At 40.3% G+C, this 23,695-nt stretch overlaps 1 protein-coding gene across 2 annotated transcripts; it reads left to right on the forward strand.

The window, feature by feature from the left end:
• The first annotated feature begins 96 nt into the window (after positions 1-96).
• Positions 97-22,233, forward strand: tnfaip3 (tumor necrosis factor, alpha-induced protein 3). 2 transcript variants are annotated; one of them, XM_086093384.1, is made up of 10 exons: positions 97-354; positions 3,321-3,668; positions 10,006-10,196; positions 10,294-10,435; positions 11,300-11,470; positions 12,314-12,494; positions 12,725-13,373; positions 13,452-13,695; positions 14,880-15,088; positions 16,001-22,233. In XM_086093384.1, the coding sequence occupies exons 2-10, from the start codon at positions 3,362-3,364 to the stop codon at positions 16,322-16,324; spliced, it is 2,418 nt and encodes an 805-aa protein (XP_085949510.1). In that variant the 5' UTR covers positions 97-354; positions 3,321-3,361; the 3' UTR covers positions 16,325-22,233. The 2 variants fall into 2 exon arrangements, with proteins under 2 accessions (XP_085949510.1, XP_085949509.1); XM_086093383.1 differs by having other exon boundaries at positions 12,725-13,695.
• Positions 22,234-23,695: the final 1,462 nt, after the last annotated feature.

The following is a 23,695-nucleotide window of genomic DNA, read 5'->3' on the forward strand; positions in this document are numbered from 1 at the left end:
GGACGGAAAGTCCCAGCGTGGAAATCCCCTTGACTTGGGCTTTTTTTCTCTCCCCCACCCTCTCTCTCTCTCTCTTTTTTTTTTTTTTTTTTTTTTTAAACTGTACAAGGTTTTAAACGCTATCGTTGGCGTCCACGCATGTACTCGTGAACAAGAGGGCTCGCTGAAGTGCGAGCGGTCCTCCCCCCAGCCCCCACCCCCTACACACGCGCGCACACACATACACAGTACACACACAAAAATAGCTGCCGCGCCGCCGAGAGGAGAAGCTCGAATGGCGCCGAACGAGAGGACGAGGCTGCCGAGCATCCGGCGGCCTTTGTTGTAGCACCAGCCCCCGCGCACGTCGGACAGGTAAGCCCGACCCGACGGCGCGTCTCCTCGGCTCGGCTCGCCAGGCGAGTCCGAGGAGGTGGTGGTGGTGGTGGTGGTGGTGGCGGCGGAGGTGTGGGCCCTCCTCGAGTCGGCGGAGCAAGCGGCTCGCGACAGCCATTGTTTACAAAGACGTCACCCTCCACAGGCGAGCGGGCAGTCGCGGGGGCTCTTGAGCCGACCAACGGTCGAATGTGAGCGGACGCTTTTCGGGGGCCTAGTCGGGCTGTATTGTTGTCGTCGAGGATTACGTCAGCCTCGTTGTCACTGACATGTACTCGTGTGTAGTGCATGTCTGACCCCCTTCCCCCTTTTTACTCGCGCACCTGCCACAGTTGGCGACGTGAACCTAAACATGTATGACACAGGTGTCAAACGTAAGGCTCAGGGGCCACATTTTAGCCCCCGAAAGCAGTGTTTTCCGACCTTTGTTGAGACGAGGCACCCATTTTGCGTTGGAGAAACGTCTCCAAAAGTATACTGAAATAATGATGATCTCGGTCACATCACATGTTGAATTGCTTCTTGTGAAATGTGGGCCAGTTAAGTTGAACACAAAGCTATTGTTCAGTTGTACGTGTTGTATAGGCAACAGGTGACTCCTCAGGTTTGCCATTGAATGGAAAAACATTTCATCGTACTGTCTGTCACAATACGTTGTTAGTAAAGATGGATGAACACAGATATATGTGGAATTAATGAATAATAATTTTTAGGGATGTCCTCTACCACTTTTTACAGACCAATACGAGTACTGATTAGGGGTAAGCCGATTATCGGCCGGGTCAATTATGGGTGCCGATATTTTTGCATTTTAATGAATATTGGTTGGCCTTCTTCTTTTTTCTTTTTTTTACAAATCTGAAGGCCGATAAAGCTCGTATCTCACTGAGTGGCGAATGCATGTGAACTTTGTGAATTTTAGGTTTTCGTCAGGGTTTGTAAAATGTTGAAAATGATTGCAAAGATGTTCATGGACTGTTTTTACTTGCTGCAAACAGTTTTTCTTGTCGCAAAGAAATTTTGGAACATCGCTTTTATGAACCCTGATAAAACCCCTAAATTTGCTATGTTTTCAAGTATTCCTTTTTTTTTATGTATTTATTTAAAATGTAACTTTATAACTTTATAAGAGATGCTGCCAATACTGGCAGCGTCCTGCGCTTTTTGTTTTTGTTAGAAATTAAAACAAAAAAGTTAAATTTAACTTTTCAGTTATGTTAAAATTTTGGAAAACTTTATTTGCTGTAGAATTTGGAGGAATGGTTGAATGTCAATATCTTTTGTCAGTTGTAATGTGTTTAAGAAAAAAAGGCAAAATTCAGCCGATTTTTCTTTCTTTCTTTTAAAATCAACTTTTGTATGTACAATTTATTTTTTTACCAAACACTACAGGACAAATTATTTTAAAAGAGCTATTATCGGTCAATTAAAATGACCGACTGAATAATCGTCAGGTAGTATTATTTTTCCCTAACAAGTTTTTATAATATGAGAAAACTAATGGTATAAAATAACAAATATAATAATGACACGTGTTAAAATAAGAGACAAGGTTGCAATGTTAACAAATATAATTATTAGAAAAGTACAGTATAGTATTTTGCTGAGAAAAATACTTATATCATGTATAAAATAAAAAGTCATAAAGTTGGCTAGAAAAAAATTTGTATTAAAAACAAAACGAGCAAAAAAACCTAGTAAAGTTCTGAGACATAAAAAAACATTATGGGAGTAAATTTTGGCTTTTACATGATGTGTGAAAAATGCTGAAAGCTGTTAAATAACGTTACATAAAAATGTAATTTACTGTCAGCACGATGCATAACAAGCGTGCGGGAACTTTGAGATGACGTGTCAAGCAAACAAAGTTTTGCTGACTTTCCGACTTTTCGGCAACAGGCTTTTGTTTGCAGTCCCGTCAGCAAATTTACATCTGACGGGACTCCTGACTCGTCACCTGACTCGTCACCTCCAACTTTACTGTGTGCTTTTTTTTTTAAAATGCTGTAACTTGTCATGACAGCTCATTTGAAAGAAACGCGCCTTTACAGTATACGACCATAAGCTGAACACAAGAAATTGAAGTACTTGCGTTCTCGTGCTTGTCATGGTGGAAATTTGCATGTGGATGATTTCCCTCCATGCTACCAGCGGCGCTTTGGAATGATGCATACCGCTTTTTCTTAAATTATAGTATCAGTACTCGCCCGTCCCTAAAAGTAATTCATAAATAAAATATGAGAAAAAAAAATCTCTTGAATAAATCCACTCAGATGTGACACCCGTGAACTGCTGCTAATCCATCTGCAATAGCAAAAGCAGTACTGATACTGTCATGTATGTGACATCATAAAATGTCATCCAAGATGTTTTGACCGTAACGCAAAATTGCAAAAAGTGTGATGCTGATGATTCCAGTGTGTAAAAACAGCAGCGCATTGTGGGATTGCCCCCCCCCCCCCCCCGAGCGCAACGGGACACTGGAGCAACACAAACTAGAATACAAGGATCTCTTTGTGGATTTCATTTGATTTAGTGGACAGATGATTGTGTTGGTGGTGCTTTCCCAAGCCAGCTATAAATTAACAGTCCAATAAAAAAATAAAAAAATAAATAAAACAAAGAGAGAGGGGAATCTCCGGCTGTAGTTTCCCGGCAGACTAACCTCAGTAACAGTGACTCTCTCCTCCCTTCAAATCAAGACTCAAAACTCACCTGTTCTGGACTGCCTCCTGCACTTAACGTTTCCTGCCAGTCTTTCTTTTTACTGTATTGATTTGATGCCTTTTTATTTATTTATTAAATGATTTATTTATTTAATATTTTATTGTTATTTTTCTCTGCCCTAATTTTTCGGTGTTCTTGAGTGTCATGAAAGCTGCTGATGAATTCAATGTATTATTATTATTATTAACCGACTCCACCGTCTCCCCCCCCCGTTGCAGTTTCCGCCTTCTTCCGCCGCCGGTTCCCGTTCCTCGCCGCCATGTCGCAGGGCCAGAACTTCCTCCCCAAGTTCCTGTTCGTGTCCAACCTGCTGAAGGCGGTGAAGATCCGCCAGCGGGTGCCCAACGACGTGGTGAAGCCGGCGGCCATCAGCGGCCTCATGCACCACCTCCGCGGCATGCACCGCTACACGCTGGAGATGATCGCCATGAACCACTTTCCGCAGGCCTTCCGCGAGGTGGTGCAGGCCGCCATCTTGGACCGGGCCATGCAGGCCTCGCTGGAGCAGGAGAAGAAGCTCAACTGGTGCCGGGAGGTGAAGAAGATGGTGCCCCTGCGGACCAACGGTAAGAACGATGCTTGCTGTGATTGTGTCTTTTCCATGAATGACTTTGATTGGCTGGAATCGGGTTAAGGGTCATCGCGCCACCTGTTGGTTTGGTGCCAAACGGGTTGCGTCATTGTTTCCCTATTTTGTAGATCCATGGGTATTGTTGTGTCTCTTCCGCGAATTACTTTCTTTAGCTTTCTGGCTGACTGGAATCACGTTAAAGGTTATAGAACCCCCAATTGCTTATTTTCCAAATCAAATGGTCATTGGTTTTTTAATTGTTTTTTTACATTTGATTCCCCCTTCTCCTGAAGTCACCAATATTGTTATTGTCTTTTGCGTGAAGTGCTGATTGGCTAGTAGGAAAATTAATCAATCAAACTTTATTCATATAGCACCTTTTGATGCATTAAAATGCAAGTCACGGTGCTAAACAATTAAAACATCCACAATACAACACCCTGCAAGTTCCATAGCAGCAGTGTTTACTCTGCATGTTTTTGTTGTTGTTGTTTTTTTAGATAAACGAGAACAAAAACAAGCAGTACTAGCATGGGTTGTTTGTGAGCTTCTATGTTGACCCCCTTCCGGTTCATGCTGCTGCCTTCTCGTCTAAAAATAGATTACTCGCGCGGTACTCTATTGTTGTTGTGTCTTCTCCACAAGCAACCTTTTTCAGGTTACTGATTGGCAAGCATCTGTTTAGTGGTTACATTATAGTAACCCCTGTTGCTTAAAAAAAAAAAACTGTTCATACATGATTACATGGCGGTGCTGAGACTCTTGCCTTTTCCAGAGTTGACTTTCTTCAGGTTTCTTTATGGGCCTACCAGCAACTGGTGCTTTGTTTCCAAGCGTGATCTTCACTTTCTTTCCATCTGTATAGAATGGAACGATTCCCCTTATCGTTGAGACGGGCATTTTCCCAAAAGGACTTTTGTCTTTCCTACGATTGGCTACAAATGGACTAATTAGCCACTGTGACAAGTCAAGTTAGGAATTTAAACTTCTAAGAGTTTATAGTGTATTCCACGTTTGCTGTTGCGGTTACTGTAGCTGTCAGCACCCTCGGCTTCCACTTTACTCTTTAAGTCACCCCCCGGATTGTTTTTTTAATGTTGCAAAGTCATGTTTTCGTAAAAAAAAAGCGCGGAACATCCCGGCACACGCGTTGTGAAGCGCGCTGGGGAAACTCTGTGGTTTCACACCCTTTTATTTACAACTCCTTTTCGCCGCCTGTGCAGGAAGGGGTGTAAATCTCACAGGTTCTTAAATAGATTTACGTCGCCGGGAAGATTTACGGCATCCCTCGCGCCGTCAGGTGTGTCACAGCCGGCTTGGCCTCGTTAAATCAAACGTGGCCGCGCTCGTTTAGCTACGTCGTAGTAAACCAAGCGCGGCTGTCAAGCGCTGTACAAAGGACTCTATTTTTAGAGAAACTGTGAAAGTGGTGCTGGGGAACCTTTTTTGCTTAAAGACCTTTGTGTATTGTTTGAAAAGCATGGCGTAATGGTCATCTTTGGGAGTGCTCCCATACTTAGAAAATGTTTTTCAGTGTCACCTGGTAGCATAAAGTGCAGATATGGGCATTTTGAAAACTTGTCATTCGGCATCGCCCCGGGCACCATTCTGTCATTGTCGGTCTGTCATTTTTCAAACTGAACCAAACTGTAATTGTCAGTCCGTCATTTTATTTTAATCATCCGTCCCGTCATCCCTATTTTAGGACTGACAGACAAGAGGGAGGGCATTCCGTCAGTACTGTCCGTCAACCGTTCCATCTGTTCTTCTTTTGCGAATATTGAGAGGGTTATGCGCCATAGAGATGTCATCCACCAGTAATTTAAAAGAAGAAGAAGACGACCAGGAAGCGGCTGCGCCGTGCGATGACGTCGTATGAGTTTGCTTCTGTAATTCTTGATGAACCGTAGCGTTTCTTTGCATCTTTTCCATCTAAAATAGCATTAATATTCGCTTCTTTAATTAATTAATTCCAAAAAGATTTATGTTTCGTCGTTCCCCTAAACATACCTTACTTTATCGTCCGACATTGCTTTGGGACTACAAACGTACGTGTAATGTAATATCCGGTCAAAACGTGCAACGTGTATCCGGTCTTATCAGCGTTTTTTCCGCAAAACCTGTTTCAATAGCCAAAATTCGCATTTTCCTTTTTTCCGATATGCTTCAAAATCCACCCCCTCTGAGCGTAAAAACCTTCTTGCGAATTTTGGGTCTTTTTCCCAATTTCTAGCGTTTCCATTCAGTTTTATTTTCACATTTCTTGAAAATTCGAATTAAAAAAAATGGGTGGATGGTAACCCCACTACCTTGTGTGGGCAAAGATGGAAGGGAAGTTTGAAAATGCTAGAAAACATGTATCATGTCAGTTTTCATAAGGGTTAGCTTTTGATCAAAGGGATGCACCAAAAAGGAGCCGAAAATAAACAAAGTCCACCATTTTGGTTTGAAGTAGCCATTTTGTTCCATTTCAGCACTTGTACTTTGACAAACTCCTCCTCCTACTGCTACTAATTTGCCCAAATATTAGGACTTATTAAGTGGGGTTGCAAGGGTCCGTTCATTGCTTGTAGCAGCTTTATGAACTGCATCGTGGGCCGTATTTAGCCGTTGGTTCGCCGCCTGCGCTAAAGGGGGAAGCATCAACCCAAACTGGCGAAGGAGGAAGCAGAAATAATCTCACCTGTTTATCTCAAGCATCATCATGACAGCATCGATGAGGAACTCGTCCTATTTGTGTGTGTGTTGACTCAGAAACCACTGTAACACACTCGCTCACACCAGCTCATTTCCTCTTCAGAAAGCACCCTGAAGTTGACAAAACTTTCCTGGCTCCTCGCATGATGATGTCATCAAAGTGAGACGCACAGTCGCACGCCGGGGCTGAAAGCTCGCCGAACTCTGAAACGTCCAGACGTGACATTCAGCAGAGGACGCACACTTACACACACACATTAGATGTCTGCCGCTGAGTCACTGGAGCGTTGCGTGCGCGCGCACACACACACGCACACACAGTCCGTCAATGAGGCGCCAGCTGGGGAAGGTCATAACAATCATGGCTCTTTGGGTCACTCATACTAATTTACATTTGCCTGGTACCCCCAAAATAGCTCTTAGAATTAAAGCTGCAAACGATGCGTCAAACGTCGACACCCATGCTCCGCACACATTAGATGGCGTAGGGAAAAAAGGTTTCTCAATTTAGTACGAAGTACAAGCCCTGGAATTCACCCAAATTCTGACCAAAATAGCCAACTGTTTATCATTTTTGTTTTATTTTGTTAAGAATTGTTTTTTTATTTATTTATGTTAAGTTCTTTTGTATATTTTCATAAACATATCATTTTGCTTCCGTTTACCTTAGCAGGAATTTGTCAAAGTACGAGCCCTGGATTTGGCTGCCTAAAACCAAAATGGACGACTTGCTGTTCAATTTTTGGCTTGCGTTTGAGAGACTTTTTCATGCGTCTTGTTACGACAGACATGTCCACCCAATTTCCTGCCAATAGATATAACAAAAAACGAACTTTACAGACACTGAGTAAGTTTGGGGGAGGGCGGAGTCTTGTATGGGACTCGTAAAAATGTTTCAATCTTCTCCAGAGTGTATGCGTTATGCGTTTGCAAAATTGTATTGAGTTTTTCGGGCGTGTTGAGTCCCTCCCAAAAGAATAATAATAATAATAAGCACAACGATTCCAAGAGGTCGTATAGACCCGCCTTGGACATACAGGCTTTTCCTGATAATTCAACATCCGGATTGTTTTCACACGAAACACACCTTTATCTGACGTTTGGTGGTTTCAGTTCGGCGCGGTTTTGACAATATAAGCGAAGGGGTGGGCATTTATTTTTACAAAGGCGCACCGCCATGTGAGAAACTAGAACGGTTGTCGAGGGGCCACGTCAACATGCCGACCATCATGTATTTATGGAAAGCATTAAATCTGCTAAATGTGTATGATGGTATATATATTGTGTAAGAAATAAAAATTTGAGGCAATCATTTAATTTACAATAACATATCACAACTTAATCAATGTATGATAATCTGCTGTTTTGTGGTTAGGAGCGATTTTGAAGTATGAGCTCATACAATTAGTGCTTTGTGGTATTTGTCTCCTGGACACCAGCCTGCTTTCAAAATGAAGTTTGTTGTGCTTTGAGGAAGTATCCAAGCACGCCACTGAAGAAGTATCTATGTAAAGCTTGAATGTCACGTGAATAACTTCAAAGAAAAAAGTCAAAGTATTAAAGTAATAAAACTCTGAATATTGTGGAAATAAAGCCAAAATATTACAGGAAAAGGTCAGAATTGCAAGAGGGTAAAGTAACAGTTTAACAAATGTTACAGTCTTCGATTAAAATACAATACAGCCAACGTATTACAAGAAAATAGCAGAAATATTACATGAATAAAAAGTGAAAATTGTATGAGAATAAAGGTGTGGCCTGTTCCAATACTTTTGCTTGCACAGCTGCTGGCTTTTTCATTCTGACCACACCTAGTGTATTATGCAGACGCACACTCATTCATACGCGGTGTCAGTAATGATATCAACCTGCGTTTCAAGATAAGGCGCCAGCCAGCATTCCGTCCCTCCCCTCCCTCCGCGGAAAGTCCGGGGCCGGCTAAAGTGCTGCGTTTGACGAGCTGTGATGAAGATGATGAAGAGCACAAGCTGGGAAATTCCTGTGTTTAGTGTGGCAACAACAAAGCTCTGTGCATAATCTTTCACAATGACAGAAAGACCTAAGGAGGCGCCTAAGTCAGCGCAATGATGTAGTTTGGCTGCGCTTCGAAAAGTATCACGGCCTAGTGCCACAAAGTAACACTTGATTAAAAATAAGGTGTTGTTCTGGGCTAATTAGCTATGATTGGCACAAGGCTGTGCCCCGGCAGCGTGTCTTGCGAGTGCACGGCAAATGATTGGCACTGAACACGTCATGCCCTGTCTTTGATTGGTTGTTTTTCCTCGGGCAGGGTGGTTTCTTGTTTATCAAATTGTCCTCATGGGAAATGTGGTCTTCCTTCAGACATAACAATACCGCTTTTGTCTATATGGCGTCGACATCATCAACGTAAACTGAAAGTTCCTTAGTGTTGCTTTAAGACATGAGCAGCCACATGCATATGCGTTTTATGTTTTTATAAGGTACTTGGTATGGTATTTATTTGCCATGGTATCGTTTCAGAGTCAGAATGTTGGTATTGTGAGAACGCTAGTTGGGAGATAAGCCTGCAATGAAGATGTATTTACTTTCACATAGCTTCTCATGGTTGACCTCTAAAGCAGAAGCTCTGCTCACTTTGTGCTTTCAGACATGTGAGCGTCATATAATCGCACAATCTAACCCACAGCGCGGAAAATCCCCACGTTCCACCTTCCGTGTGTGTGTACATGCTCGTGTATTATGTACATGCAATATACTGTAATTATCTTTGCACTGTGGTTCTCAATGCACAAACTGCCTCAGGTAATATGTCTTTTATGTGCCTCGCTGTGTGACTTGACTTCAAACCTTACTTTTACATCATGCCGTTAATAAATGTATTTTAAAAAAGAACGTTACAAGAATCAAGCAACAATTTAAACAAATATGGCTTTTTTAGGAGAATGAAGGCAAAATATTATAACACCAAAATCTAAATATTTGAAACAAGGAAGTTGAGATATTACAAGAATAAAAGAAAAAAAAAGAAAAAAAGAAAGTCAATTTATTACTAAAATAAAAATATTACAAGAAAAGTTCAAATGTTAAAACTGTACAGTACAGTCAAAATATAAGAAAAAAAGGTTCTAATTCAACAAAAAGCAATTCTTGGGTAAAAAATATGTATACAAATGTTATATTGTAAATATATGTATAAAAAAAGTTATCTATTCAGAGAACTTAACCGGAATTTGCCATTAATTTTTTAAATATTGTTTAAGAATAAAGCCACAAGAAGAAATCCTTAAAAAAAACAAACAAACAAAAAAACACATAAATATCATATGTTAGTGGATAAAAAGGTTAAATAAATGAAATAAAGTTAAAACTTCAAAATAAAATTCTGACTACAATTTAAAAAAAAAAAGGGGGAAAAAAGAGTCAATTCAGCAACAAGTGAAAAAGTTAAGTTTAAATATAAATTATTTGAAAGTCCCCCTTCTTTTAAATATGTCACTCACCATATTCTTGCAACTTTTCCTTTCCTTTTCTTGTAGCTATTTTATTTATTTCAAGCCAATACTAATTTGTAATGTATGTATTTTGTGTCTGGCTAAAACACAGAATAACATGCGGTATGAATTTGTTTTTTGTGTGTGTGTGTGTGTTTGAAGGAGATGGCAACTGTTTGCTGCACGCTGCCTCCCAATACATGCTGGGTGTCCAGGACACGGACCTGGTCCTCCGGAAAGCCCTCCATGGAGTTTTAAAAGACACGGACACTGGCGTCTTTCGGGCACGCTTCCAAGCTGAGCTTCTGCACTCGCAAGAGTTCACCCAGACGGGCCTCCGATACACCACCACGGTAAGAAGCCAGGCTTACCCCTGTCAAAACCATTAACAGTCATTCGTTATGTTCAGTAAATCAATAAATTGCCATTCATGTGTTGCACGGTTTCCAGAACTGGGAGGACGAGTGGGAAAAGATCGTAAAGATGGCGTCTCCGGTCTCCAGTAGCAACGGCCTCCAGTTTGATTCGCTGGAGGACATTCACATCTTCGTCCTCTCCAACATCCTCCGCAGACCCATCATCGTCATCGCAGGTGCACGCAACAAATTCAACAAACAACAGCAATCCACTTGACTTGATTCAGTCTTTGGGGACTACCCTAACCCGGAGAAGTGACACAGAAATAATGGGGGGGAAATTGCAAACACATTGTTATTTTTGTATTGATGTCTTGACAGTAACTTAAAAAAAAACGTAGGCAATTATGCTAGTGGACTAACGACATGCACGTGTCTGTCTACACTGTACTATACACATCGGGATAAAAAAAAAAAACTTCTTACAAATGTGTGTATAAAAAGGATTTTTTTTTTTTATGAAAATGTTGTCCAAATATTTCAAGACTAAAGTTCCGGTGAAGGGATAACAGTTTAGTACTACAAGAGAAATATTAATTTACATTAGAAGAAAAAAAAGTATTTAAGTTTACATCAATGTGTTAGGAGAACAACATTACAGTGAAGTACAAAGATGCCAAAATGAATAAAGTATAGATTGCTAAAAATAATAATTTGGGCATAAAATCTCAATTTACTCTTTGTATCAATTAAAAAAGTTTAGATTTTAAGTAAAATGAAATTATATATATATATATATATAATTGCAATTTACAAGAAAAGAAGACATAATTTTTTTTTGAAAAAGTGAACATTTTCTGAAAGAAAACTGTATGAAAGGGGAAAGAGCACAATTGACAAGAAAAAAAATATTAGTCTTTGGAGAATGAATTCTCAAACTACAACAAAAAAAGTTTGGATTCAAACCAGACTTGTCTTATATTATTTTACTCAAAAAAAAAATTGTCAGATGAATTTGCAAAGACAGCCAAAGAAAGTTAGCTGGTGCTTTGTTTGGGGGACACTGGACTGTTCTGAAAAGTGATTTTCTTCATCAACAGACCAGGTGCTGAGGAGTTTGAAATCGGGTTCGTCCATCTCCCCCCTCAACGTGGGCGGGATTTACCTCCCGCTGCACTGGCCGCCGGCCGAGTGCTACAAGTACCCCATCGTGCTGGGCTACGACTCGCAGCACTTTGCGCCCCTCATCACCATCAAAGACAGCGGCCCTGGTAAGGACAAGCGTTGAATATTAATCATGCCCCTGAACCACCCCATTAAAATAAAACAACAAAAATGCATCACCCTATTCAAAAATACCAACAGTACAGTTGAAAAATTGTAATGAAAATTGCCCCTCTGCCTCCCAAAAAGTCCCATTCCTTCAAGTTTTGCCTTTGCGTTTTTTGTTTAGTTTTTGTTTTTAGCTTTTTTGGCAATGGGCTCTTCATTTTCAACCGTATGAAACCAGGTCGTTGTACACAGGACATTGCTTAAGTATGATTCCCCCAACTCTATTTAAGTTCCCTAGCAACTCATTCACTTGCAGCCATTTTCACTCAAGCAACCCCCTTCGCTCCTGGCTCTTTTACTGGATTTTCACAGATTTTGCAAGGCCCACAAAATATTGTGTTCTATTGCTAAATAAATAAAATGGAACCGACCAAATGAAAGATTAGAGTCTCTTCTTTCATCAGGAAAAAAAAAGTACATCTGTTTTCGTTTTGCAGCAATTAGCATTAGAATATAGCCAAGTTTCATCATTATTCACAAATATGTTGAAAAAACAGGCAAAGAGCTTGTTGCAAAATGGCCCTGGTTGGTCTCTTATACTCTGCTACCACCTGCTGGCCGTTTTTGTAATAACTACCATTCTCAAAGGCTACGTCAAAGCCTTCTCTATACTCTAGCATAAATAAACATAAAAAATGTATAAATACGTCTTTGGGAGCATTGTAATATTTAAAATAGAACGTACTTATACGTTTTTGGGAGTAAATGAGTTAAGAGCCAACCTTCAGTTTTAAAAGTTTTCCGGAAGTAGTCTTCATTCCCCTTTTGTTTTCCTGCTGAAGAAATCCGAGCCGTGCCGCTGATCAATCCCGGCCGAGGAGGCTTTGAAGAGCTGAAAGTGCACTTCCTGATGGAGAAGGAGCAGCAGCTGAAGGAGAGGCTCCTTAAAGACTACATGCTGCTCATCGAGATCCCCGTCATCGGATTGGGATACGACGCTACACGCATCATCAACGCCGCACGGTACTTTCGTTTTGGAAATCTTTTAAGGATTAATTTTAAGGATTAATTCATTTTAAGGACCACCAGAAAAGTGCCTTAAGTTTCCAAGAATATAAGAGTAAGAACCCATGAAAAATAGAAATCTGGCATATAGCGAAGGCGCAAACTTTGCACCACATTCTCAAAATTGTGTATAGCATCATAAAAAAATGGTGATATCAATCATTGAAAAGCTCCTTATCGTCCAAAAGGTTGGACGAGGGCAACCTGCCGGAGGACATGAACCTGATGGAGGACTACCTGCAGCTGGTCAACCACGAGTACCAGCGCTGGCAAGAGGACAAGGAGCAGGCGTGGGCGGCCCAGCCCCAACGCCCGCCACCCTTCTCCGTCTCGCAGCTCTCGCTCATCGAGATCCGCTGCGCCACGCCGCGCTGCACATTCTACGTGTCGGTGGACACGCAGCCGCACTGCCACGAGTGCTTCGAGAAACGACAGGCTACGACTACCGCCGGCGCTGGAACTAGGATAGAAGGCCTGGTGCACACCAAGGGCGGCGGCGGCGGCGGCTCGGACAGCAGCGAGGGCAGCTCCAGAGGGGGGCGGAGCAGCAGCCCGCCGTCCTCCTCGTCCAGCCGGGTGGTGGTGCTGTCCAGCCCATGCTCAGCCCCGCCCCCCACCGCGCCCAGCCTCAGCCTGTACAGCGAAACTCACGCCATGAAGTGCAAAACCCCCGGCTGCCTCTTCACCCTCAGCGTTGAGCACGACGGACTCTGCGAGCGCTGTTTCAACGCCAGGCAGAACCAGGTGCCGCCGGGATCGGGAATGGGCCCCGATGCCGTAGCCCCGCACGCCGTTGCGGCACAGGCTCCCGGGTGGAACCAGTGGGGGCCCCGCGAGGTGGAGACGGAGCGCTGCAGCATGTGCAGGCAGGAAGCCTTTCGGATATTCAACGGGCTGTGTCCACCCTGCATGCAGAGGCAGCAGGCTCCGGAAGCGGGGGAGCCGCAGCCCGGCAAGCCCAGGACTGAGGCCTCGTCTTCGGCTTGGGGCCAGCCGAGGGACCCCGAGCGGCCGTGCCTCACCCTGACGCCGGGGCACGCCTCTGCCTGGCAGGCACCGCTCGCCCGGCCTTGTAAACGATCCGGTTGCCAGTTCTTTGGGACGCCGGAGAAGTTTGGTTTCTGCACTATTTGCTACGTAGACTATCAGACCAACCACCGTGAGTTATTTTCCCTTCACACAATTCGTCATCAGTCATTCCTTCTTTCCATTTTCAATTGGTAATCGAAAATCAAGAAATGAAAAAGTGTGTGAATATTTTATTTATCATTGTATCAGGGCAAAAAAATTTAATTGAGATTTTTAAAAAAAGCCCAATTTACAATATTTTTTTTTTTTACTATTTTCTGAACAAAATGTCAAACTACCAAAAATATTTTGATTCAAAGTAAAAATGTGACAATGAAGAAAAAAAAAAGTTTGTGTTTTTGAAAAATAAAGTCAAAATATTACAAGAATAATGTGGTTGAGAAAAAACTTTTATATATATATATATATATATATATATATATATATATTGTTAAAATACAAGAAAGTTAATTTTAAGTCAAAATTGAAAAGTTAATTATAAAGTACTTTGTTTTAGAATAATAGCAAAATAAAACAAAAGTAAATTTGTGATTTCAGAAAAGTCCAAATTTGATGTGATTAAATCAACATTCGCAAGAAGAAAAGACTTCATACTTCAGAAATTAATTCTCAATTTAAAAGTTAACATTTTAATGGACGGGACTGAAATGGATTTTAATAAGACTTACAAGTGGCCTAACTTAAGAGTTTTTCAAATTGAGCCATTGCTTCCTTGATTGTTTTTCTCTCTTGCAAAACAAGCCAAAATTTCCGATTCACCATTGCTTAAGTGAAAGTGGAAAGATATGGTGCAATCAAGGTGCAGTAATACCCTCGACCGTGGGCAAGGAGAGCCACAGATGCCTATGAAGGTTAAGAAGTTTATTAAACGGTGACAAACAAACAGACAAAAATGCGCACAAGGACCAGTTCTGAATCCAGCACCTGAGGCCAATCACGAGGACACACTTTTTGAAGGCACGCATTCAATACACAAAATACAGTATGTACAAGAATTATACTTTACGAAACTTGTTACATTACATTCTTCTTTATTATGGTTTATTGTTTTTTATATAATACAGTGCTATTTTTCCTAATCATTTTGTTGGGTTTATGTGGACCTTAAAGTTTGACAATGAGCATTAGTAATGAAAAGTCACTTTTTATTTTTTTTCATCTTCAATCTCCAAAATGAAAAAGTAAAGAAGGAACGATACACATCTCATCATCGTCCGTTCACATGACTCAAAACTTTGCATGTTCCCGTTCCAGACCTGACACCTCCTCCCCCAGCCCCGGCACAGGGCCGGCACGGCGTGGAGGCCGGCTTCCAGAACGCCACGCGGTGTCGCGGGCCGGGTTGCGGCGCGCTGGGCAAGGCCATGCTGGAGGGCTACTGTGACAAATGTTACGTCAAAGAGCAAAGCGCACGGCTCAACCAGGCGGCGCATCGCACACCACACTCCCCTCCCCCTGTCGTGGTAGGTGCCACTTCCTCTCATTTAGACCAGGTCATTTGCGTTTTCTGTAAATAGTAAAATCCATTTGTATTTTAGACCATTTATTTATTAAAGTATGTCATTTTTTTAAAAAAAATTTGTATACTGTATGTACCGCATTTTGGGGGTGGGGGTATTTATTTATTAATTTTGTCGACCCAAAAAATTCTTACATTTCCAAATTAGCTAATCCCCAAGAACCACCCAAACACAAAAAATTACTATTGAAAACAATACAATATTTTTTTTCTTTTCTATTTTCTTTCTTCATTTTTTATTAATGGAGGGACCACTCAGAGTAGGCTGTGCAATTAATCGAAATTCATTCAATTAAAATTTTTACAGTCCACAATTACACAATCAACATAATTGTAAAAAATATATATAATTTTGAGTTGCACCTTTTCTTAAAAAAAAAATTGTTTTAAAACAACTAATTATATTTTTAATTTAATACATTTTGTTTCATCCCCAATCATAGTGTTTCAAATAATTGTATTTGTCTTAATAGTTTTTATTTGTTTTATTTGATCTAAACATTTTCTTGTTTTGTACCAAAAAATAAATTATTGTCCTACTGCACATTGCACGTGCTGCACTCCAACTTCAAGTTTTCGCCAATATAAATAAATAAATATTTATTATTATAAATTCTGTGTGATCCAAAAGGAACTTAAATAATTATAGTGGTTCTATTTTTTTTTTTACTTGGTCTTAATATTTTTTAAATACTTAAACATTTTCTTGTTTTGAATAAAAATGTCAATTATTGCCAAAATAATGGTGATTGTTATTTTTGTTGGGCTCGGGCCACATGTCTCGCCTACCCCTGCTCTCGTCTTTATTTAATTTTGTGAGTTTACCTTCCACCATTTGTTGTGTCGGCCCCAACAGCGCGAGCGAGCCACCAAACCCCGATCCACGCAGCAGTCGCAGACGCAAACGCAGACGCAAACGCAGACGCAGACGCAAACGCAGACGCAGACGCAGTGCCGGCGGAGCGGCTGCAGCAACGTGTCTCCGGGCTGCACGGACCTCTGCCCCGAGTGCCACACGCGGGGGGGCCAGGGGGTCCGGGACGCCGGCCGGCGGGCGCAGGCGCCCAAGGAGAAGTCCAAGCAGCGGTGCCGGACGCAAGGCTGCGACCACTACGCCAACCAGGAGAAACAGGGCTACTGCAACGAATGCGACCACTTCAAACAGATCTACCGCGGATGAACGCCAACTCCACTCTCGTACTAACTTAACCAACCAACTAACTAACTAGCTAGTGACTAACTAGTAACCGTATGGCCTGAAAATCACCCCTCCCACAAAAAAAAAAAAGCCCACATAACGCCCTTCCCGCCCTCGTGTAGAATGTGAGAGTGCGCGTGTGCACGTGGGGGGATAAGCGACCGTGTGAGTGTGTGCGTGTGTATGTGCGCGCAGTAGACATGGCCTCCACAATACCTCTTTGTGCAATTATGACCATCCGACGAGCTGCGGCCGCACGTGTACAAAATGTATTTAGAGGTACCTGCCCTCTCGTGCTGGACGCAATGATTGTACGTCAACCGGAATCAGCCGACTTTTTTTTTTTTTTTTTTGCTTTCTAGACCATTGTTTCCCAACCTATAGTGAGAAGCGATCGAGCCCTGCTGTCTAAAGTCTAAAGTGAAATCTATATAAATGCGACAAAGCACTACTTTTGTTAAGTGAAACCCTTAGTTCCTTGGCAGAAGATGCAATAAGAAGTGTTTAAAATTATCAATAAATGGATTTTGTTTGTTTGTTTGTCAGCCAGCCTCAAATATGCAGAGCACTGTAAAGCGAGCCCTGTGGAACTAATTGACCATCCGCAAAAAATGTTTCAATTAAATATATGACATACTATGATCCCCGAAACACATTATCATTTCAAACTCCCCTTAAAAATAAACGGCTAACATTATTTGATGTCGAAAAAAAATGGACCAGAAATGCGCATGTTCATACACGGTCAGTAAAGACTTGTACTAACCCAGAGTAAAGTTAGCGCCTCTCTGACATACAAAATTTGTCTCTTAATCAAGATGCATCATCAGCATACTTGACACCAATTACTGCTTTCTTGTCGGCAAGGGCTTTAGCACCATCTTGTGGCATCTTAAGGCATTACGGAAAGATAGATGATCAAATCTATTATTAGTAGTGCACAAAATGTTGTGAAATTGGATAAAACACTCATTTGTGGTTGGGAATCACTGTTCTAGACCAAAGCCAAGGATTTCTAGCCCCCGTCTGTCCTTCCGTCCGTCCGTCCGTCCGTCTGTCTTAGCATTTGTTCACCAGGGAATGAGAGAGAGAGTGGGAGAGTTGCAACCAATCAAAATTGTCCCCAAGCCCTTCAATGTTGTTGCCAAAAACAAAAAATAAACAAACAAACAAGCTCTTACAATCAATATAATGTGATCGCATCTTCCACGAGTCATTTGAGGGAAATCCGTCTTTGTATATGCTACCGTCGCTCATGCTAAACAAATTCACGGTTGTCCAAACATACATGGGTGTTTTTTCGGAAAAGTATATTTTCCAGCCAATGAGGTCTCGGAAATGCACTTTTTTAAGGAAAGGCTGACCAGGGTAGAGATTTGCCAAAAAGTGGCTTTTCTCCTTTGTATGATGTCACATTTAAGGGGCGGGCATCTCACCCAATGTACTTCAATTCATTGTTGAATTTGAATTCCTCTTTTCTCAATTTTTCATAGCGGACATCATATTCTTAATTTGGCTCATTGTTTCAAGACACAGTTAATGCAAAAAATATGTTTATGGTATTTACAAAGAAAAAAAACATCTGTGAAAATAAAGTTATACTCACTGCAATAATACATTTGTAATCTTGCGATTGTGAAGTCGTAATCTCAGGGAAAAAGTCGTAATTTTACGCAAATAAAATTGCTTTACAAGAGCAAAGTCATCCCTTTTTTTAAATGTTGGAATTTTATGTGAAAGCATTTTTTTTTCTCAAGAATAAAGTTGCAATCAAGTGCAAATTGTTTTATTTTTAATAGTCATAATACTGCAAGAATGCAGTAGCAATTTTTCCAAGAGTAAAATTTCAACAATTAAATTATATATATATATATATATATTTTTTTTGAAAGATTACAGTCATAGTAAAGTCGTATAATAAAATGGTAATTATGCTAGTGTAAAATTGTCATTTTAGGTGGGGAAAAAAAGTGAAGTTATAGTTTTTGAAAAATAAAGTCGGAATTTCAAGTGAGTGAAGTTGCAATCTTATGTGACTGGCATATTTTTGGTTTCAAATATAGTGTTCAAATATGTTTTTTTCCTTACAATTTTGAACCCCTTTTTTTTTTTTTTTAATTAGCACTGAGTTTTAAGATTGACTTGTTACAAACTATTTTCTTGACTGATCTAATATGAATTTCTTAAGACAAAACAAAAACGTTGTTCTCATGAGTGTGACTACATTCCGCAAAAAAAAGCAACTTTACGACTTTTTCCTCATATTACGACTTTGTCATTATTTTCCTTTACCAATTCTCAACGTAGCTCGATTCGATGACTTTGCCCGGCCCCACATCTCACGATCTCCTCGAAAACCTGATTCAACTTCACTTAATCTTTTATTTTGCGCCATGCCAGCGCATCACATCTACTTTCCCCACTATCAAACTTAACAAGTTTCATGCTGACAGAGATTTAATCTAAATGCACTTAGCGTGGAGGGACGGTGGAAAATGTACTTTTTTTTTTTTTTTAACCCCCATGTACGTTTGGACTGATGTTGAATATTGAAGAGTGCGAGACAGACAGGGCAGGCCCCTGCTGGTTGTGGTTCTCCACGCACACAGAGCCTCTCCATTGTAGCCAGTGGAGACTCCATTCAGCCATTTACGTTCTTCTACCTTCTTCAAGCCCCGATTACAACAACAGATCAGTTGCCTTGGATGTTCCTTTTTTTTTTTTTTTTTTTGCCTGTTTACGGACCACTTGAGCACCTAATACGCAGACCATATGCACATACGCACATGCGCACACACCATTTAATTGCCTACTTGGTCCGGCACAATGTATCTGAATGTGTTTGTACTGCTGCTGCTGTAACAGCGCGGTATTGTATTGGGGCTGATCCTCCAGAAGTTTTGCCTTTAAGACGGACCACAGGGGCCTGATCCCCCACGTCAGTGCTCCCCATTTTTTTTTTTTATTATGATATCAACCCTCCTGTTATGTCATGGGGCATTAAAAACAAAAAGGTACTTTTTGACATGCAAAACAAGTCAATGATCCTCTTTTGTGACCGGTAATGTACAAAATATTGATGCAAAGTAATTTTTCGGAAGCTAATTGGCTAACTCGGCAGAAAAAAAGTTTTTTAACGTGAAGAATTTCACGTTTTTTACTTGAAAATTTTCACGTTATAACATAAGGAATTTCACATTATAGCCTAAAGTTCATGCACATTTCTCGTTAAGTGTTAATTTTCATGTTTTAGTTTCACTTTGTGGTAGGTTTTACGGTAAGCGTGACAAATTATTACGGTTCAACTTGGCAAGTTTCACATTTGAACTTCCTTTAAAAACCTTTCGGACTTTCAAATCCTCAAACTTTTTAAAGACTTAATTTTTTTAAATTATTATTAAAGTATTACAGTAGTACAGTATTACAAAAGAGCAGCGTACTTGCGTACCGAGTAATTTTATTTTATAAGACACAAAAGCCAGCGATCGGAAGAAATTGCTTTTGTTTTGTCTTTTTGCCTAATGCCAAAGTTAAATTTAGTTTTGGTTTTGACGTCTTATTGTCACATTAAAATGTGAACTTTTTCTTGGGGGGGGGGGGTATCAGCAATACGCTTCTGTAATAATGAGATATAAACAATCTCCATTGGGATTTTTTCCCCCCATTTCTTGGATCATTACACTAAAATTGACCCCAGAAGTAACAAACTATATTTTTATCCTGGGAATTGCACCTAACAGGAGGGTTGAAGTGCATTTGTGAATATGGATCTGGGTCCGTACTGTAGGACCTTCCGACCTAATGCCTCATCTTTAAAACACACTCATACACACACTCAAAACACACACACACACACGTGCGTCGCAAAACTGACATTCCTCTTTTATTTTTTTACTAGGGGATTTTTTTGTTAGTTCCAGATGTATTTTAATACTAGCTTTGATTTCTTTTTTTGGTGTTGTTTCTTTGCCAAAATAATGTACATGTGCCATCAAGCGCCAAACGGTTGTTGTTATACCTCCTTAAAAATGGCCGCCTCGGACAAGCCAGACATGGCAGCGCTTTTTGTTTGATACAGTGGAACGCCCCAAAGTCACACACCCCAAAAGTAAAATCATTTGAATTCACAATCGGCTTTTTTTGTTCTTGTTATTTTTGGGGGAAATTGTTTTTCCTTGTAAGGTCTTGAAATGATTGTGAATGCAAATGTGACCAATATATAGCTGAAAGTATGTTGGCTAGCAAGGTCCGTCAAAAAATTGTGTGAATTAAGAATGTATTTAAGTCCAAATGGCCCTAAGTCTTAAGTTAACTCTTTTAATTTATAAATGACACCAGTTACATTCACAATTATAATTTGACCTAACAGATGCTAGGTAGCATAGTGGCTAACCGCTAAGCATGAAAATTACCCCCCAAAAAGTCATTCTTTGCTTTCATCTTCAAAGGATGAATAGTTTTGCTTCATTTTAGTTTCAGCCATTGCTGTATATTTTCTGAATGTATCTTTTTAAAAATGTATCATTTTTGCTTTGCTTAATATTCTAAAATGTACACAATATATTTTTACCAAGCAAATGCTAACGTTGCTAGCAAAGTGAGTTGACTTGAAAATGACCAGAGAAGCTTTCGAGAGATCAAAGTAGCCTAAAATTTCAAGAGTTTGTTTCCCTTCATCAATGTAATATTTCTACCAAGAAAAAGCTAATGTAAGTAGCATAATGGCTACCGATTACTTGAGCTGTCCATTTGGTGTTTGCCAGTCATCTGAGAAATTTAAGAGTATTTCACTTTTAAACAACAGCAACCATTTGATCAAGCATATGCTAACATAGATAGCATAGTTGCTAATGGGTAGCATAAAAATGACCCGTTTTCTAACAAACTGTAGCCATTTTCAAAGGCTACCTAGTTTTATTTTAGTTTTTTAATGCATGCATTTTCTTCACAAATAGTTTGAATGTTTTTTTAAATAAAAAAAACACTTGTAGATAGTCTCAAAATAAGTTTTTTGCAATAATTTCACCAAGCTAACATTCATGGAGGCTCACTGTTAGCATGAAAATAGCCACAGAAGCTATTTGTAATTTCCTCCAAATTTGATCACAGTAGCTTAATTATGGAAATATTCACAACATATTTTGCCAAGTATAGGCTAACGTAAAGCATAATGGCTAAAAACGAAAGATGCTTCGTAACAAATGACACACTCGATTGTTTGTCTTGAGTTTTGCTTTATTTCAGTAGTTTCACCATACAGTAGGGAACTAACTTTTCCACTTTTATGAGTTAAAAATGTTAAAAGTAGTTATTAAAAACACCTTTTAGGTTGTATGATGTAATGTATTAGTTGGCTTCACATCATTTATTTTCTTTCTTTTTTTTTCTTTTTCTTTTTTTTCCCCCCACATCATTTCTAATGTGAGGCAAATCATTTTTGGCTTGAATTGCGTTTGACTTTGGCGGTTGCACTGTATCAGCCCCAATTGGCGGCTCTCGGGCCACACGAGCCGAGTGTCGCGTCCAGTCTGCCCTTCCGTGTGCGGGCCAAGTCTGCCTTCACGTTCAAGTGTAGTGTGCGTACACTATAGATCTCCGTGTGCTTTAATGGCCTCCAGACCCACCTTAATCCAACCAAGGCCAACCAGTGTGAGGAGGGAGGAAAAAAAAAAAGGACTTTCACTTTGGGATGTGTAACAAATCATGCAAGTTTTTCTTTGTGGGACCTTTCGACAATGGAGTATTGAATGGAGCGAGAGAGAGAGAGAAACAAAAACAAAAGCCTGGTTTTATTTGTTAAGTATTTATTCATATCAAGATATCTGTATTGTGATTCAATAATTATTTATATGTTGTCCTGAAATGAATTATTTTTATTAAGAAATCACAAATCTGTCTACTGTGTTTTTTTTAACTAGTGGCCTCATTGTTGCACTCTTCTTGCATCATGCTAGTTTTAATAAATAATAGTCGTGATGAGTAATACATATATAATACCGAAATGGGCATAGTAGGAGAGTAACGTGTTATGCAATATCCTCTTCCATTAACATGGTTCTGGAACTTTATACACTGGGGACCTCCTCAAATAATTCTTAGCTCTCCAAGTACTAATAATGTAAAGTAATAATAATGATCATGTTTCATATTATGGGGTATATGCCACGGAGGAGGCGGGACTAACGCTCCTTGTGCCCCTCGGCCGCGCGTGCCCGTCGACGGGTGCGAATGTGAAGTGTGACCGTCTCAGTTGTCCGAAGCATTTCAGAGAGCCGATGGGCGGGAGCGCGCGGTTGGGGGTGCGAGTGTTGGAACGCGGCCAGCAGTAGCCGGAAACGGCGCTGATGTGTGAAAGTCGGAAGTCCGTGGCATCTACCGCGGTTAGCCACTATGCTACCTACGTAACTATCGAGACGTTCCAGAACAATGTGCAGCAAGGTCCAGTCTTGTATCCTCCAACAGGGTAAAGGCCCAAAAGATGATGCTTAAAACGGCCCATCCCTAAAAATAGATCTGCGTCCAGTAAACCCCCCGCCTGCAGAGAAGCAGGAGGAAGTGGATGCTGCAGTGGGAGGGGACATTTTGGTGTTAAAGGTCATGGGCAGAGGTCGCAAGTCATCAATGTAACGCGGTTGGTAAATCAACAAAGCCGTGAGTCACTCTTTCTTCTATTTCAGGTCCCAAAATGATGCAAAAGTCAAAAGTACAACAAACATAGTTGGACAGGAAGCTGTTGTTGTGCAATAGGAATAGGGCGTAACCATGGTTACCTTTGTTTAAACAGTAAGTAAGATGTCGGTTTGTCACATGAAACTTCCCCTGGTGTCTTCTGTGACATTTTTCAGTGGAAGCAAAGGTGGCTTAACTTTGAAAATGATGCAGTGATGAAATGCACAAGTGACTCATTGGCCGACATCCGCTCTAATTCTGTTCATTGAAAATCTTACTGAAACATTTTTATACGGCTTATTGTGTATAGATAACATTAGATAGCATTTAATTTAGTGTTTATTGTCTTGATGTTTATGTGAATTCTGTCATCTATGTATGTTTTCTTTCTCTCTCTCTCTGACAAATGTACATAAAAATACATTTCCAATCCCTTTTTTGTTCAGAAACTATTGTCTTTTCAATTTTAAATACGGATGTGTAGTATAAGACAAATGTATCAAATTAAATTACAGTACAAACAAGTCCCTAGTATAAGACAAATGTATCAAATTAAATAACAGTACATCAAATTTTCATTCAAAAGGTAAAAACAATAAAACTAAAACCACACTAAACTGAAGCATGGCATGATCAACGTTCTACTGTCTCTTTTTACTCTATTTTATTTCATTTTATTTTAAA

Source organism: Leptonotus elevatus, chromosome 13, assembly GCF_054856555.1.
Source record: "Leptonotus elevatus isolate MCC_2025b chromosome 13, RoL_Lele_1.0, whole genome shotgun sequence".
Classification (NCBI taxonomy): Eukaryota; Metazoa; Chordata; class Actinopteri; order Syngnathiformes; family Syngnathidae; genus Leptonotus; species Leptonotus elevatus.